At 41.2% G+C, this 17,223-nt stretch overlaps 1 protein-coding gene across 1 annotated transcript; it reads right to left on the minus strand.

The window, feature by feature from the left end:
- Positions 1-910: 910 nt before the first annotated feature.
- ABRACL (ABRA C-terminal like) lies at positions 911-5,183 on the minus strand. Its single transcript, XM_054197214.1, has 3 exons — positions 5,057-5,183; positions 2,603-2,669; positions 911-1,461 (listed from the first exon to the last, which is right to left on the minus strand). The coding sequence occupies exons 2-3, from the start codon at positions 2,661-2,663 to the stop codon at positions 1,277-1,279; spliced, it is 246 nt and encodes an 81-aa protein (XP_054053189.1). The 5' UTR covers positions 2,664-2,669; positions 5,057-5,183; the 3' UTR covers positions 911-1,276.
- Between the last annotated feature and the right edge of the window lie 12,040 nt (positions 5,184-17,223).

Consider the following 17,223-nt stretch of genomic DNA (forward strand, 5'->3'; position numbering starts at 1 on the left):
AGTGCACCGGAGCCAGTAAGCTCTGCCGAGCCCCTACCCTGCTTCTCCGCTCTTGCTGGCTTGGACCCAGACAGCTCAAGTTTCTCTGCGTATCACTTCCCTGCTCTCCAGATTCTGGGGCCAGCACAGGCAGAGGCAGCCCAGATCTGTTTGCACACAGGATTTAAGCCGTTTTCCTGTTGCGCGAAGTAGAGCAAACAAAGATGAAAGGGGCAGCAGCTGGAATTACACAGCTTTGCGGAGATTCCATAACCATGCATGCATTTCCTGTATCGGGAAATAAGGAGACACTTTTCAAGCATTTTGCACTTGTAAAAGGCTGCTAAGTGCAGGGAAATTCACCCATCCTGCAACTTCAAGAGCTGCGGCTACAGAGTGGAGGCACAGAGCAGTAAGCAGTTTGCTTACCCACTCCCACTTTCCTCATGCAGCAACTCTTTCTCCCTACTGGAGGAAGCATTTTCATCTGCTAAGAAGAATTAGCAGCAAGCTAGAAAACAATCAAAAGGGCTTTTTTTTCCCCCCACACTCTGCCTGGAGTGATGTAGAGAAAGTATGATTTCTGTGAGGAAAATAATCACAACCTGAAGCTACTATACCATGTTCTAGTTAACTCTGCATGAAAGCATTCAAGTAGCTCCTTGCCCACTTCCTTCAAAAATCTAGAAGACCGAAAAATGAAAGAATATTACACTGCCAGAGATGAATGAGGTACATCTACCATTCGTGGCTTTTTGTCCGCAATCTGGTCACTCCAAAGAACAGTCGTTCGTCAGCTGAATCATGCTGCAAAATTATTTCCACCTCATTGTCATGCTGTCTGTACAGCTACTTAACTATGTTCTTTACAGGAATTCAGTTTACTTTCATTTCAGATTGCAAATAAAAAGAGAAACAACAGAAATAAGAATTATATAAATTTGAGTATGTGCTTTTATTTTATACTTTCATGGCACACTTAGATTTGTAAACATTAAATTACCAGTCCCCTTCTTCATATGTTGAAAATAACCACCAGGCATTTGAGAGCATTACCTGAGATTTTTTTTAAAAAAAAAAAAGAAAAAAAGATCTGGCATCTTTCCCCTTACTCACATACAGTACCATTTCAGGAAGAATTACAAAAGGGAATGTTTTCCAAAATAGGGCAGTTTCCTTTTGACTATAAAGATATAGAAAATACACCAAGACACCTTAGAATGATCAGCCTTATTCAGAGGATGTTGCAAGTCACTGTCTCAAACAATTCTATTAATGCATAGCTGAAACACTGCCATCAGTCCTGCAGCAGCATGATATCAACGTTGTCATGAACACCTTGTAAAAGTAGCTCCCCTTGATAAGTGACAATTTTCCGTCGTTTTGCAGCCTTAAGAGTTCCCACTAGGGCTTCAAAGAGGTTGGCACACTTTTCGTCAGCAAAGAGCACACCAAATTTCACGCTCACTTGGCCATCAGCATCTAAATCAAAGATATAACATGAAAACACATGCAGATTTTTCTTTCAGTTAGGAGATCAATGGGAAACAAAGTAACAAGCAGCGAGACCATTGAAAGTAAACCCCATGGTGTGTCCCAACTTACTGGGGAACGTACTACGAATGCCTATGATAAACACCAGGCAAAATTCCTGCCTGGTATGACTTTCCCTTTTTTCCAGAGACTCATATCAAGGACCAAATATCTGCTATGTTTATTTTTACTGATGACTTTGTGAAACCTATGACCAGCATAGGCTACTGAACCTCTTCAAAGCGTAAGGAGGAAATTAGTTTTAAATCATTAAAATGTTAAAAATTATTTTTTTTTTTACTTATTAATATTTAAAGTTCACATTGCACAAGGTGGAATGTGAATTCATTTCTCACACAAAGCAAGAATTTAAAGATACACGTTAAGGTTATCTAGGTTATTCCTAAAAGGCAGATGTAGTCATACAAATGCAAGACATACGCATTCGGCTTAGGCTTTGAAAAATCAACTGAACTGAACTAAATTGCATTGGAACCAAAATATACGAGCAGGTAGCACATCCACAAATTGCATAAATATTTGTAAAAAAGAGGAGTTTTAACAATCTTCAGAGAAAAGGCTACCTTCTAAGCAAGTTTAAGGAAGGTTGGGACTACACCTGTAACTCCTGGGCTAGTTTTAGGCATACAGATCAATTCCTTCCAAATAATACTATGATGAATAGAATTGAAGTATATGAATTCTGAAGTTCAGAAGTTACCAAGGAAGGAAGTGGAAGGAAAAGATGAAACTTTCTTCTTTGATGGCTGTAGGAAGCATTGAAAGTCTAAAGAAAAAGGTAATTTTGCAGTTGATTTTAATGGGAGCAGGATTTCAGGCCTACATCCTCTGTGCTGCAGAGGCTTTAACTTCGTAACAGAACTACTTTAAAGGATGGGATGCAGGGAGTAGCATACAGTCCAACATTAAGGCTATATGCAAGTTTTCAGGTTACCTGAGCCTCTTTAATTAAATTTGCCACGTTCATAGGTTGATATAACATGACTATATCTATGACATGTATGTCATACACATACATGTATGTATAACATGAATACATCTGTATGGTAGGAGATATTACAATACTTACTTTTGGTTCCCAAGCGCCGAATCTCCTCAACTAAGAGGCTAATTTCATGTTCCACGTTCATTGTGGTCTAAAAAGTAAAATAAATTTTGACAAAGTTATTAGGAGACCCGTAAATCCTTTGCACTGTCCTGGGCTGTTCACAGTTCACCAGGAATGTCACAGCACTTGGCAAATCCCAGTAGCCTGGAGACACACGGCTACGGGATAATCTAAAATTTCAGTCCTGAACAGATAAAGAGCCTCCACACCTTCACATTTGAGAGTAAGTGAACAGAAACTACAACCTAAGTATCTCCTTATATTTGTGTTTAGAATGTAATCTCAAAATATGAAAAATGTGTGAAGGGCAGGGCAGGGGGGTTTGTTTGTTTTAAAGAATGATCTCAGACTGCCACAGAATCAGAGCATCCTGGTAACATCACAGGTCTTTAGGGGTTTTGCAACTTTTTATCAATGCCCTCAATAAAAATGGAACATCTTCCTTTGAATTCCTCTCCGGGATATATGGTAATTTGGCTTTTTAAGCCACACCACAGCTTTCCGCTTATCCTGGCAAGATACCACAGACATGCAGCTGGTTACAGCAGGTCTGGGCACACGGTGCCTGAAAGGACAGCAGCTACCACATGCCTGCTACTGACAGCGGAACTGAACCAGAGATGAACTATGCAAGCACCCCAAGAAGGCCAACATTTATTTCCATTCGTAGTGACCCCAAAGAACTACTACACTGACAAACTTACCCTGTGAACCTCTTTGCTGTGAAACACAGCAATTTTCACCAATGCACAGCAATGCCTTGCAACACTTTAGCCATACGCAACTTTGGAAATGGCAGCACCACAATCACACAAAAAAATATTGCGCTACAGAGCGTCCAGGTTAATAACTGCAGGCACCTGAAGGGAGTTTTGGGATCTATGCCAGGCAAAACAGCATCGACACAATGAAACCTTTAGATGAGAAACTCCTTAGGCAAAAACTGGCATCCAGGTAGTCACAAGAAACTGGGCCTCACAGACAAAGCAAAGCAACAAATACAGCTTCCGCAGGTGCTAAGGACGCAGCCTGGAGCAGAAGCTGTAGAGAGAGCTCCTGGGGCTGAGCACTCAGTGAGCACCGAGACCCTCTCTATCGCTCAAGAAACCAGGATTTCTGCACAGACCTGGTAAGTAAGTAGAGTTCAAAAAAACAGTATCTGAATGCATCATGAACTCTTCCTAAGGGAAAATCCTCCCCTCATTTTTTTTTTTCCTCAGTTCACATAGGTAAGAGTGACATAGTTCCACCTCCTGACCCCTCATGAGGGAAGAGGCAAAAAAAGAGGCAAAAAACCCCTTGGTAACAGAGTCTCATTTTCAGATCCCGAATTCACTTGCAAAAATCTGTCTTTTTGACACGCAATAGTGAGCAAGCTTAGTATCAAGCATGGGCTTCAGGCAAAGCCCATCCAAACCAGAGTTTCACCCCTAACGCGTGGCATCAATCCAGGCTCAAACAGTGGATGTTAACGGGCTAACATATATGTGTGTAATACCCACAAGAGGATGCGGTGAGGCGGTCCCAGCTCTAAAAAGCTGCCTAAAAAGGGCATGGCAGCAGGGCCATTGCTACAAACTTTTAGATTTTGTTTAACTGAGCACTAAATATATTGTTACAAGTCACAGAGGAAAAGATGACCCATCTACCGAAAAGCTTATGCTATCATTATTAATTTGTCAAGCTGCCAATTTTAATATTGCTCATTACAATGGCATTATTAGCTTCTCTTTAAAGATGCTCTTTTAAGTTTGAAGGCTTTTTTACTTTAAATTCACGTTAATTTAAAATTATTTTCCCTCATACACATGCACTGCCAATTTAAGCAGCAACATTTAGAATTTTTTGAAAAATAATTCATTATTATGCAACACTTTTGAGATCAGAGAACCATGGCTGTGTAAGGACTGAGGAAGAAGGGATTCCAGGTATTTTAAGCGTACTTAAATATTTACTTTATATTGTCATATACTCGACACGCCAGCTATTAAACTCTAGTATTTCTCATGCCAACACACTGCTGGAAGCCGGCGTAATTTTTCAGTACGCGGCAGGAAAACGAAACTTTATCTGCTGGAAATCCACCTCACGGCTGCTGAGCACCGTCACATCTTCCAAACCAACCGCACCGACCCCTGCCGCTGCGGATCCCGCAGTCCCCCGCGATAGATGGCTCCCCGGCGGAGCCGCCGTCGGAGGCAGAGCGCGGTCCTCCTCACACCGAGCTCCCCCCGCAACGCCTCCCCGGGCTCTGCCGGGGCCCGGCGGGGCCGAGGTTCCCCCCGCCGCCTGCGCGCCGGGAAACGGGCCCGGCCGACAGGCAGCCGCCGCCCGCTGCCCGGGCAGCGCCTCTCTCTCCCCGGAGCGGAGGAAAGCCCGGCTCCCCCCGGCCCGCTCCCCGCCGCCGCCACTCACCCGCTGCCGCCGCCGCTCTCGCCGCGAGGGGCCGCCGCCGGCGGGAGCCGCCTGAGGCAGCACAGGGGCCAGGCGAGGGGCGGGCGGCGGTTACCCGCCCTCCGCCGGGACCTTGCCCCGCCCCGGCTCGGCCCCGGCGCTCCCCGCCGCCCCGCTGCGGCCATTTTGGGTTCTGCCGTTGCTTCCCGCGGCGGGAGCGGCGCTGCCCCGCCGGGGGTCCTCTCCCCGTGGTGTGCCAGGGCCGGCGGGCAACCCGCCTCGGGCACCGAGCCCGGCCCTCCCTCGGCCCCTCGCAGGCCGAGCGCTGGCCCTGCATTCCCAGTTGAAGGGCTGTGCCGTTCTCCCCCCTCCCTGGGGAGGGCCTCGCTCCTTTCCACATCAGTGACTCCTGGCTTGGTGCCATCTACAGCTTTCACCTCGTTTTCTCCGTGAGTGTGTTCGGTAAAACGCCTGCCAAGGCCAGCCCTTCCCGAACGGCCTCCTTTCCAGTGGGTCTGCTCTCAACGTAATATGCTGTGTTGCTTCAGTCGCTTTCTGTCACTGTACCATGCCTCGTACCCTTCATTTCCACCCGCTTCCCCCGAGGGACACTACAGAATCATAGAATTGTTAGGCTGGAAGGGACCTTTCAGATCATTGAGTCCAACCATTAACCTAACACTGACAAAAAACACCACTAAACCACACCTACCCACCTTTTAAATACCTCCAGGGATGGCGATTGAACCACTTCCCTGGGCAACCTGTTCCAGTGCTTGATAACCCGTTCGGTGAAGAACTTTTTCCTAATATCCAGTCTAAACCTCCCCTGGCACAACTTGAGGCCATTTTCTCTTGTCCTATCGCCTGTTACTTGGGAGACCGATCCCCACCTCTCTACAACTGTGCCACATTCTTTTCTGATGCCCCTCACATTTGTTTTCTCCTAGAAAGACGGTTCTCTTTCTAGAGAAAGCGAACGAGCTGTGTTATTTACCTTCAATAAACTCACGTTGTGGTTTATCTAATTTTTCATTCAGCGCCACGTCCTTGCACTCTGCACCATGGAGAGTAGGCAATTTAATTTCTTCCGTCTTGTATCTCGGTATTCGTTACTGCTCTTGTCTCTCTTACTTCCTCTTCACCTCACTGAAATGTTTACATCTTCTCTCAAGGACACAGGCACTAAACCCGAGAGCTGCATTAACTCCTACAGAGCAATGAGTCTGCCGCCAACCCGCTCGTCAGGGGCAAGACTCACACCAAACATCTCCGGAAAATTCTCACCAGCAGAGCTCAAGGCATTGCCGTTCCCGGCTGTCTCTCCCACCTCCTTGTCAGGCATGACTGCCCCTGAAACAGAGCTGGTATGAGAAGCTATTTCCAGCCCTCGCCATTCACATTCTCATCTGTTAGCTTCTGAAGGTGAGACCGAGATACTTTCTCAGACTGTGAGCTGCGCCAGTTAGGTCTGGTCCCTTACTACAGCCTCCCATCCCTGGTGTAAGGATGAATAAATAGCTAGCGGCACCTGAAACCACTACAGCAAGCTCTGCTAGGGCTCGTTTGGCAGAACCTGCAGCTAGATAAATCGATTTGCACAGTGGAAATGATGCCAAGAAGATCACATTTTTATCACTCCAGGGACGTATAACTAGAGTTCAAGCCCTTTCCTTTTCCGAGGGATTTTTCTGATGTTGGTGTTTTTATTAAAAGATTAACTTTTCCTTAGAATAATCACTGTTTATCAGTAACAGAATCTTTGGTTAGTCAAAAAAAACCCATGCTGCTTTCTGCTCAAGGAGCTATGTATTCAGCAGGTGATAGCGTAGCAAAACATTTTCCCGAACAGATTGGCTGCATTGAACATCAGTAAGGGGTGCTCTTTTGAAAAAAGCAAACCCTGATAGTTAGGAAAACAAGTTAAGATTGAAAGGGCTACATTCCTAAATCGATAATGAAATTAACGAAATTTGAATCTGTTTAAACTGAATCAAGAGACAGTGGAGAATTCTCGGAAAAATGTAGTATGTGAAGAGTATTGATGCTCTGTGCACATGATGGCATATGTGCTCGTATTAAGGCATACTGCTTTTCCTAAGATCGTCATTTTGTTGGCCAGCACAATGCTAAATACTACAGCAAAAAGGATAGACTTTTAAGGGAAATTTGAGATAAACTTTTTAGAAGAGAATCTAATTAGTATGGTAGCAAATATGGCAAATATTCCAGTTATTTAGCAGTATAGAATAACAGTGCTTTTTTTTCTGTTTTTTTTTTTGTTAATAATATGCCTTCATTTGCATAACTCACAATCTCTAGATTTCTTAATCATCGGAACACCATTACATTTGCACAAATAATGTAGGCCTTTGCTCTGCATAATGTGATTGTTATGATGGATAATTTATGTTTGATCAAGTAATAGTTCAGACCAAAGGTATTATTACGAAATCTATGTTAGAATTTCTGTTCTAAGTCTGTTTTGAATCATAGCCCCTAATTTATAAGTAGATGAACTATACATCTGAGAAAGATGAACATAAATTTGTAATTCCTTATCATTTTCTTTTAGCCCCTTTTTTTTGGAGGAAGTACAATTTATTTTTTTTAAATTCTGTCTTTTGAAACGAGTGTGTCACATACTCAAGTGTTGGTCCCTAGGAACACATGGGGAGATTATCGAAATGTGGTATGCTTTCATTACTGTTTCTTTCATGGGCCTTCCCTGTCATGTAATATAAAGTAATTCTAGGTAAATCAGTACTCAAACCCATCTGTTACCATGACAATTAAGGGAACAGTGATGCTGCCAAAGTACGAAAATGAGCTGGGCAGCATCGGGACTAAGTGACCGATTATATCCTTACAGGTGCAGCAGCAGAGAGCAGGAAATGTGAAAATTATGGAGATGGTGAGTTTCAGTCATTCTGCTTCCACAGAATGATACTTTAAAAAAAAAAAAAAAAAAAAAAAAAAGTGCAAAGCAGTCTTTTACAAGCACAGAGGACAGATATGGAAATATTGCTCATACATATTTCATATCACTCATTATGATCATCACCAGACTCACAATTCATATTCTTTTTTCTGCATTTACTAAGAGTGCTCCCCAAAAGTCATGAGATTCTGCCTTAAAACAGACTATTGTAAGTTGACCTTCCTTGGCATCTCACTGTACTGTTACTGTTTCGCCCGATGCACAGTTTTACATGAAGGCAGACAAACACAGGAATTACGCAAGGTTTAAAAAACATAGCTTGAAAACACCACAGTAGACGTACTGGATCTGATCAAGGAATCAATTTAACCCAACATTTTGCCTCTAGCAGTGACGAACCGCAGGCATTTGGAAAACAGTATAATCAATGAAAACTATCAGTTGATCCCCTGGCTTCTCTCCTGTCTCCTGGCACTCATTGGAGCAAGTAATTTTCCATCTTCTCCCTTCTCCATCATGTTCATGCCTATAGCTCATCTTATTTTCAAGCTGAAGAGCCCTAGTTTTATGTAATCTCATGTAAAATGAATGCCTTTCCATGTTGCTGATCCTTCTTGTTGTTCTTTATAATTTTTCAAATAATTCCACGTTCTGTTTTGGGATTGAATGAGTAGAACTGTTAGCATTATTCAGCATATGGATATAGTACATAAAATGACATCGTGATGTTTTCTGTTTTGTTCTCACTCTAATAATTCTCAACATTTTACTTGCCTTTTTGAAGAGCATTGAGCACTATCCACACTGGTTTCAAAAAGTGTTTCCAAAGTGGTAGTAATTAATTGTTGTTATAGATAATTAGGATTATTTTCCCCCAGAACATTACTTTGCATTTTTCAGCACCATCAGCTGTTTTACTGGGTGATTTGAAACAGGATCACACAAACTTTGTCACGTCTTTTCCCATGTCATCAATGACAGCTTTGAACAACACAGGTCCAAACGAAGATGGTACTCAGAGCATACTAGTAACCTCTCTCCCTCATGAAAGTTGACCATCATCTCCTCCTACGTTTCAAGCTGTTTATTGATTCCGAATGGAGCCTGTCTTCTTACCTCATGAGAAATTAGTTTTGTAAAAGTATTTAACATTTACAGTAAACATGTTGTAAACGTATCTGTTGTAACATGTTTCTCCTGAGACAGATGCGTAGAAGCACAGACCAAGCCTGAAAAATGTAGGAGAAGGTTAAAAGGTCATTTGCTCAGTAATGGCCATCTTTTTCTGTTTTCCAGCATATATTAACTAAATATTCTCACTTTACCAGTATTTCTTGATAACCCATGCTGTTCTTGTTTTGCACAATACTGTTTTCTTGAATTTTTGTTGCATTATATGTGCTTGTGGATAGGCAGACACATGCACCACACGTGCATATGTGCAGTTTTCTGTTGATACCCTCACCAGCTAAAAACTGGGGAACTGACACCGTGATTTGCATATTTCACTGATAGAAGAGATCATCTTATCTGTCTTCTTACATAGTCTGGGTCTTACTTTGTTCTTTCAACACATTTTTGTTTGACTTGTTGATTTAGTAGAGACATGAGTTCCTGTCACATGTGCCTATGTCCAGCCCCTTTGCTTTAACATTAGCAACTTATACCTGTGCAAATGCCCGAGATTCTCCTTCCCGTCTCCAAAGCTGGACGGAAACTACAGTGCTGTGATTCAACCAGGAGTGTGCGTATGTGTCTTGCCTTAGCCCAGCCCCATCACGTATCTGTACCATTGACCTGCTGTGAGTCACTGCTCCACATGGGTGTGCCGTATGATGCAACCCACAGTAGGGTTACGACTCAACATGAAGTTGTAAAGCCACTTCAGCCCAGGCTAAAACAGGTCTTTAAAAATACGTCTTCGCATGATTTAAAGATTTCAAGTGGTAGAGGATCTACTGCATTCCTTATCCCTGCGGACTTTGTAACACCACAGAAAAAGTAAGATACCTTTTTCCTAGAACAAGACACAGTCTTTGGCTGCAGTAAGAAATTAAAAACCAGAGCAAGTCAATGCTGTTATAGAAATCTGAGGTGAGTAAGCAATATTCAGTTGTTAGAGATAGTCAGAACAACAACTATATTGTTGGAGACAAGCCAATCAACCAGGAAAATAGCACTCTATTCTCTTACGAACTCCATATCCAAAGCATCTCCATCACTTTTGGTCCAATCATTAGTCTTACTTGGCCACTCTTTCTGTCTTAAGTCAGCAGTTGTTTCAAGGGAGAAAATTATTTTACCAAAATGAAAAGCATAGTGATGCTCTGGAAAACGTTCCAAGAATTTTCCTGTAAAGTCATCTTTTAAAATGTTAATTGTATGGGCTGTTAGCTTTACTTTTCCTATAATGACCAAAAAAGCCCAAACCACAACCAAAAGAGAACAACAAAACCCCCCACTTTCTCTTTTTTCTCTCTCTCAGTGAGTTGAAAAAGTAACCTAACAAAACATAAGCATTTCTTTTAACGTAATAGCAAACACGACAGACCAGCCTCAGAACAAGAGAGACTACAAATACAAACGCTGTGACTGCTGACAGTCTTGGCACTTGAATGAGCACTTCCACTGAGGTAAATGGAATGATTCACTTATATCGTTACTCCCCTGTGTCTGTCCAGGAGAGGGGACTTATTTCAGAAATGGCCTCAGGGCATCACACCCTTCTTGTTATCCACTACGCTTCTTCCTAAATTAAGCATGTAAATCTTTACTACAGTTGAACACAAAAGAGAAGGACTACTTAAAATCTTGATGTAAATCACCAAAATTACTTGCTCTACACCTAAGCCAAGAGTAAACTTCTGTATGGAATGACAGAAAGATGCTGTATCAAGTACAGGCTAAAAGAGGGGGCCCGTACCATTAGTGATAGAGCACACACTGTAAAAAGAACTATGAGGTGACCCTAACCACGTGTCTGAGAGTAGTTACTTGAAAACTGTAAGACTGAACTCAAAACCTCCCTAAATATGCACAAAGTCAGAATTAGCAGGGGGCTTATTTTGAGCTTGGGTGATGCTTTCCTGCACAAGAGGATGTGAAGTAAAGAGGATGTGCAGTAATGTCTTTGGACATTCCTGTGTTACGTGTACTATGCATACTATGTAATCTGTGAACATTAAAGTGTTTGGAGACAGTTTACAAAGTGAAAAAGAAATATATATAATATATACAGCTGATAGATATATCTGAATCAGCTGAAATAGCTGATTGTATTCAATGTGTTTTATGGTGCTTCTTGCTACAACAGCTGAATATTTGAGAGAGAGGAACGTGAAGACTAATTTCTTTCTCAGATTCTTGGTATCAAAGAATCTCTTGTAGCAAGGAAACAGCAGTACATCTCCTGATCTCCAGACAGTGTGGTAACAGCTGAATCATCCAGTCCTTCTGTCCTCTGGTATGCGTCATGAAAAAAAAAAATCTGCTTCCCTTCTCCCTTTCCCTCTACACTTATACGTACACGTACTGACATTTTGGGGACTTTTTCAGAAAACCAAAAATACTGGCTTTGCATAAAGGTGTCAAATAATGGTAGCAGAGATGACAGTTACACTAACACAGAATTACTGTTCACATCCACATCAAATACAGCTCTAGGTGTAATATCTTTATTTATTAGTTTCATATAAATTTCCTTCCTAAAGCTCAAGCATTTATAATGACTCACGACAGAAGTACATCAAATCTTTTCCCAAAGGAAATCTTATTGAAATGGAACTGTGGATTGACATTTGTCAGAATGCATTTACTTAATATATGAAATCTTGTCATGGCAAAAGTCATTACATTAAATTATTTTTTTTTTAGTGAAACATCAAAACCTCCTGCTGGCTGTGCAAGCATCGTTCACAGAAGTTCACAGTTTGCTAAAAACCATAAGAACACTTTCTTTATCACTGGATTAATGACAGGTAATAATCATTTAATGCAAAAATCCTGTTTACAAGCATTTTCAGGGATAAACCTGTAATTTTGCTAGCCCACATCCCAGGTTCTTAGCTGAAAAACTGTGTTTAAGGTGCACATTGGATCATTTCAATCTGATAATCTTCACAACTACACTGAATTTATACTATATTTTGAAGTCAAGTATAGGAGCACTTTATTGGTTCCTGCAAATGGGGAAGTGTATTTTTAGGGTCGAATTTATATATAACCAGCTTTTTAAGAATTCTTTTCTGGTTCCAAGATACAATGCCAGCTCTGAAATCCAAATGAGGTTCAAATTCGTAACTGATCAAACTTTATTAATAATCTCACTGGCACTGCAGCCATGAGTCTTTTGATCCTAAATAATTTGATTTCCTGCTGTTTGAAATTGCAACACAGAACAACGATCAGACTCCCAACGGAGCTTCCCATAGAGCACTGCTAATGGCCTCACCTACTGACCTAATAGCCTAGCAGGAATTTCTGTCATGGTGTAGAACGTCAACCTGTATGCTGATTTCAAATAGTAGACAAATATCTACCAGGGAAGTACTATGAGAACATCACATTAATTTATGCTTTTAAACAGACCATATGGTTTGATAACAAATGATATGCCAGTTTTCTCCTTCATCTAACACCTAAGTTTTATGAATTTTCATGAATTTTTAATCTGCATAGTTAATTGTAATTGTGAATCCCAAACTTCTGGGATAAGTCTTACCCTTTTAAATTTTTCCTCGAGGAAATTTTGTCCAAGCATCTCTGATGTGTTGGAGAAGCTTAGATTTAAAAACATAGTTAAGAAAATTAAGTATAACCATCTTCTTGTTTGGCTCATAGTTATGCTATGTAATTGTATTACATGTATATAAATAATATTTGCTTCTCAAGGCGTTTTGATGTCACATTTTGAAGCAAATATTATTTGTTCTCTGTCAGACGAATAGCACAAATGAATCTCACTTCCCTTGTGTTTACTGAAGGAAGAACAAAAGCTGTCTTGCACACAGGCAAGTGTTTTTGTGAACTGTTACAGAAAATTCCCAATGCACTTCCTCTGAATCCAAGCCTTCCTTACGTAAGTGTAGACCAGCTTCAACTTCCTTCCGCTATTAGGAACCAGCACATTACTCCATTTCATAAAGTTCACCTCCATTTTGAATTTAATGGAAGTTTATAAAACAATATTAGATGACACGGAAGAGTGCTACTGATGGTCTGCAAATTTGGCAGAAACAAAGGTGGGGGGAGGCCTGATGATTCCAGAATTTCTATATGTATTTCTGCTCTAAAAACCATAAATAGCTGTAATTACAGTGCAAACAGGAAACAGAAATGGGAGGAGTAGTTTTATTTTTTCTTTAGACAATCAGTTGCATCATAGATTAAGGAAAGTAAAACAGCGTAGCATGAGGACTTCCCAGCTACATAAACCAGGTATGGATGTCCATCAGAGGGAAAAGGTACATGTGGTCACAGGTAGAGTACTTGGGATAAGGAACAGAGGAAATACTGGCCATTTTCCCCAGAAGTACATTCTGGAGAGGTGGGGTCTTAAAATGGAAATAAAAAACAAAACAGGGACTTATTCTCAGTTATTTCACAGAGTCACATGACTGAAGCTGTATGACAACACGTGACAAGTCCTCTGGGAGGAGAAAAACTGGAGAAACAGTCTCCAAACAAAGGCAACTGATCATTAGGTCAATCACTGGATCAGTTCTGTCTAGTACTAGGGAGGCATGCAATGCCAAAAACTCCAGTCAGCCAACTTTCCCTCTTTCCTCCTATTGAATTGTTTCACTTGGCAGTGAAAGCAAAGGAGAAAAGAGATCTGATGGGAAAATGTAGTCAGAGCCTAACCTCTTGTTTTTTTCTTAAAAGGGTGTGTTGTGACCTTTCATGCTCTAATCCTTTAGAAGATTTGCCTTGACCTCAGCTGGCGTTTTCTCAGGGCACCTTTCAGAAGAGAGACTGACCATGATGAACACTGTTAAAATGGCTGATGTCGCACTAGGATGTACATCAGCCACGGAAAACTAGCAAAGTAGGACTGCTGTGAACTGCATAGAGAAAAATTAACAATCTCCCTGAAAATCATTGGGTAAAGTGCAGTGGCTAAGATTTTGGGTAGGAGTTGAAAGATCCCTAATTTTCAGTCAGGATTTTAAATTGTATTACGTGTGCATACATCTTACACCAGTATTTACCTCATCAGACTTTAGCTACCTGAAAGTGAGGTGTCTATTTTAAGTTGGTTACTTGACTAACTCTCTGCATGTATACATTGTTATGTCTCTATAGTAAAGGAGAGAGAGAAATACCTCACCTTCCAAAAAGCACCGCTATAGAGAGAGCTTCAATAAGCAGGTCAGAGATGATGACTAACTTTTAGATAGCTGAAGAGACATGGAACAAATAATAGTTCTTTGGTCACAGCTGTAGGCTAAGAGACGTATAAACTAAAGTACCAAGGCTGTATTGTTGACGCCATTCTGTCAATTAACCAAAGATTCTCTAAGCAAACACACAAATTATCGTTAGTATTAACAGCTTCTCACAATAGCAAATAGTCATCAATAAAGACTTGCTACATCGGTTAACTGATTACTACAGATGAGAATGTTTCCACCACAGAGTCTTTGCACAAGGTGGAAAGACTAGTATCCCATCTTTTCACAAGGTGGAAAGAGTAGTATCCCACCCCAGAAGAAATGCAGGCATTTTTTCATTCACTTACTTTCTAAGGAATACACCTCCTTCATTTCATTACTGGGAAATAGAGTCTGTATGTGTTCCCAAGCTACAAACTGACTGCACAGGCTGTTTTTCTCACAGGTCAGATGTGAGGAAACAGAGCCATTTCACTTCCTTCAAAATCTCTATATAAAGAGAAGAGGAAAATGGGACCAGACCTATTGTTCTTACAGTTTCCTGCCTCCTTTTTCACTATACTTCATTTGAAAAAGCAAGGGTCTGCCACTTTGAGTGCATCATCTCTATTCAGTGTATTTGGATATATAGCAATATATAATTGGATCTTGTAGTACACAGAAAATATCAGAAAAGCCTTTGTTTGATAAGAAGGTTGTACGTCAAAGGTAGCTGTTGCCTCTGTTTTTCTTTCATATAAAATATAGCAGCTCTTCATTCAACGTGTTCTCTCTCTTCCAAGACATTAAGATCAAACTATACAAATAAATAACCTGCCCACAAAATCTCAATAAACTAGTTTTGTGTTTCTTTTTCTCAGATATTTTTCCTAAGTCTTCAGTCATTTGAATGGCTGGAGTATGATGATCAAATATAAACAAGAGAAAGGTTTGAGTTATGAAGTACATTTGGCCCACTCTTGGCTACCCTAGTCCCAGGCTTTTTGCCAGGGTTGCAGCAATTCTCAGTGGAATGAACTGGGAAGCGGTACAAGAAGTTTCTCCTCTCTCTCAGTGACAAGATGTAACTGGAGATCTGGGTAAGCAAGCATGAGCCCACTGTATGCTCCCAGCAAGCCCCGCTTTGCTGTCCAGTGCTATTTCTTCTATCTGTACTAGATCCTCCGCAATGGAATTACAGGGATCGTGCCCAAGGCTTGTCCTGTCTGTCTCTCAGCCACCTATAAATACAAGCACTACCCAGACATTACCCAAAGCTGGCCACGAGGTAACCTACTAGGACATCTCTGGATCAGGTGAGGAAGAGAAGGATGTGATAGCCTGCTACCTTTTAGCACCTGTTCAAGCTAGGAGATGCAGGCTGCCACCACAGCTAGGTAACAGCAGTGCTTGGGTTCCCGCAAAGAATCAGCGTTGCCTTTTATCACAACTGTTGTTTGATCTATTGGGGAGTACAGAAGAGACACAACAAGGGCACACACAAGTTAACAGTTACATGAAAAAATGCATGAACAGCAAAAGATGCAATTGTCTCTCTGTATTTATGCACATATATATTCATTCCAGCCTGCTAGTTTCTAATATGCTCATTTTATGATTAATTTAAAGAACTGTAAGATATGAACCTTTTTCTAGAAGGAACAGGGAGAAATAAAGTACTTGGCAATGATTTCACTTAAATTCAGAGCCGTAGCATTATGTAGGCTTAGCCCCAATTCTACCAAATATAGTCTCTCTGAAATGACTGGAACAGAACATGATGTTTCAAAAATAATGTAATTTCTTTAGAACATTTGAATGTGTGTTAATTAAGTATATTTCCACTCTGCTCAAATAATAGGTTTAGTTCAAATAACATTTATTGATTTTACATTACAGGACTGTCATTAGCATTTGCTAACTGAGTCAAGTTTAGCAGGAAGTTATCATGGTAAGAGCTTTCCTTCAGGAATTATTTATACACTAACAGGAAGACTACATCTTTCTTCTCTGACATCTTGCGTCTTAATGCAAACATAAGAAGTTCCAGTTCTGTGGATGTTGTATATATCTTATTGTTGAACTCAAAAAAATGGGGTTTCTGTGAATAGGAATGCTACCATATTTCAAAATCAATTTCTGTTCCCAAGTACACTAATGTAAATGCAAATTTATACTCCTCAGTGCGATAGAATTATTCTAGTTTTTACAACAACATATGTAAGCTGGGGACATGGCGGTGAGGTCAATGACCTAAAGGTTAGTGGGGGTCTGGCTGTAGCGGTCAGGGCCAGACACCAGACGGCTGCTGGAGGGGCAGCCGCAGCCAGGGCCAACCTCATCCCATGGGAGCTGCAGCCCCACCGCATCACAGCCCTGCCTGTCCCTGGCCCTGGGACGCTGGTCCAGACCTCCCAGCCCTGCCTGGTGCCCTGGCTGGGGGCAGCAGGATGGGACTTTTGTTGGCAAAGATGGACATTGCCTGTCTTGTCATCACTCTTGGCTCCCACCTTCCCTTGCTAATGCCTGACAATAAATGTGGATAAAGAGATGTAACTTGAAATAGATCTTCAAAATAAGTCAAGATGTTCAGAAAGAAAAAAACACAGGGAACAGAAAAAAATAACACAAAAACATAAAAATTAGAAAGTGTGAAGAAATGAGAGTCTGTAAAATGTATTAAAGCAAAGCTAGAGAGAGAGACCTTTAATTATTAGACTCCTTCCTACAGCCACCACAGATAGAACATGCAGCATTCTTAATATCCCTCCTATACCTGACTCAAACAGCAGAGAAATGTCATAACAGTGTCGTTTTTAACAAAAGAAGCAGATTTGAAAGCACACTGGGGTGTTTTTGATCTGGAGGACTCTAGG

Source organism: Rissa tridactyla, chromosome 3, assembly GCF_028500815.1.
Source record: "Rissa tridactyla isolate bRisTri1 chromosome 3, bRisTri1.patW.cur.20221130, whole genome shotgun sequence".
NCBI classification, from domain to species: domain Eukaryota; kingdom Metazoa; phylum Chordata; class Aves; order Charadriiformes; family Laridae; genus Rissa; species Rissa tridactyla.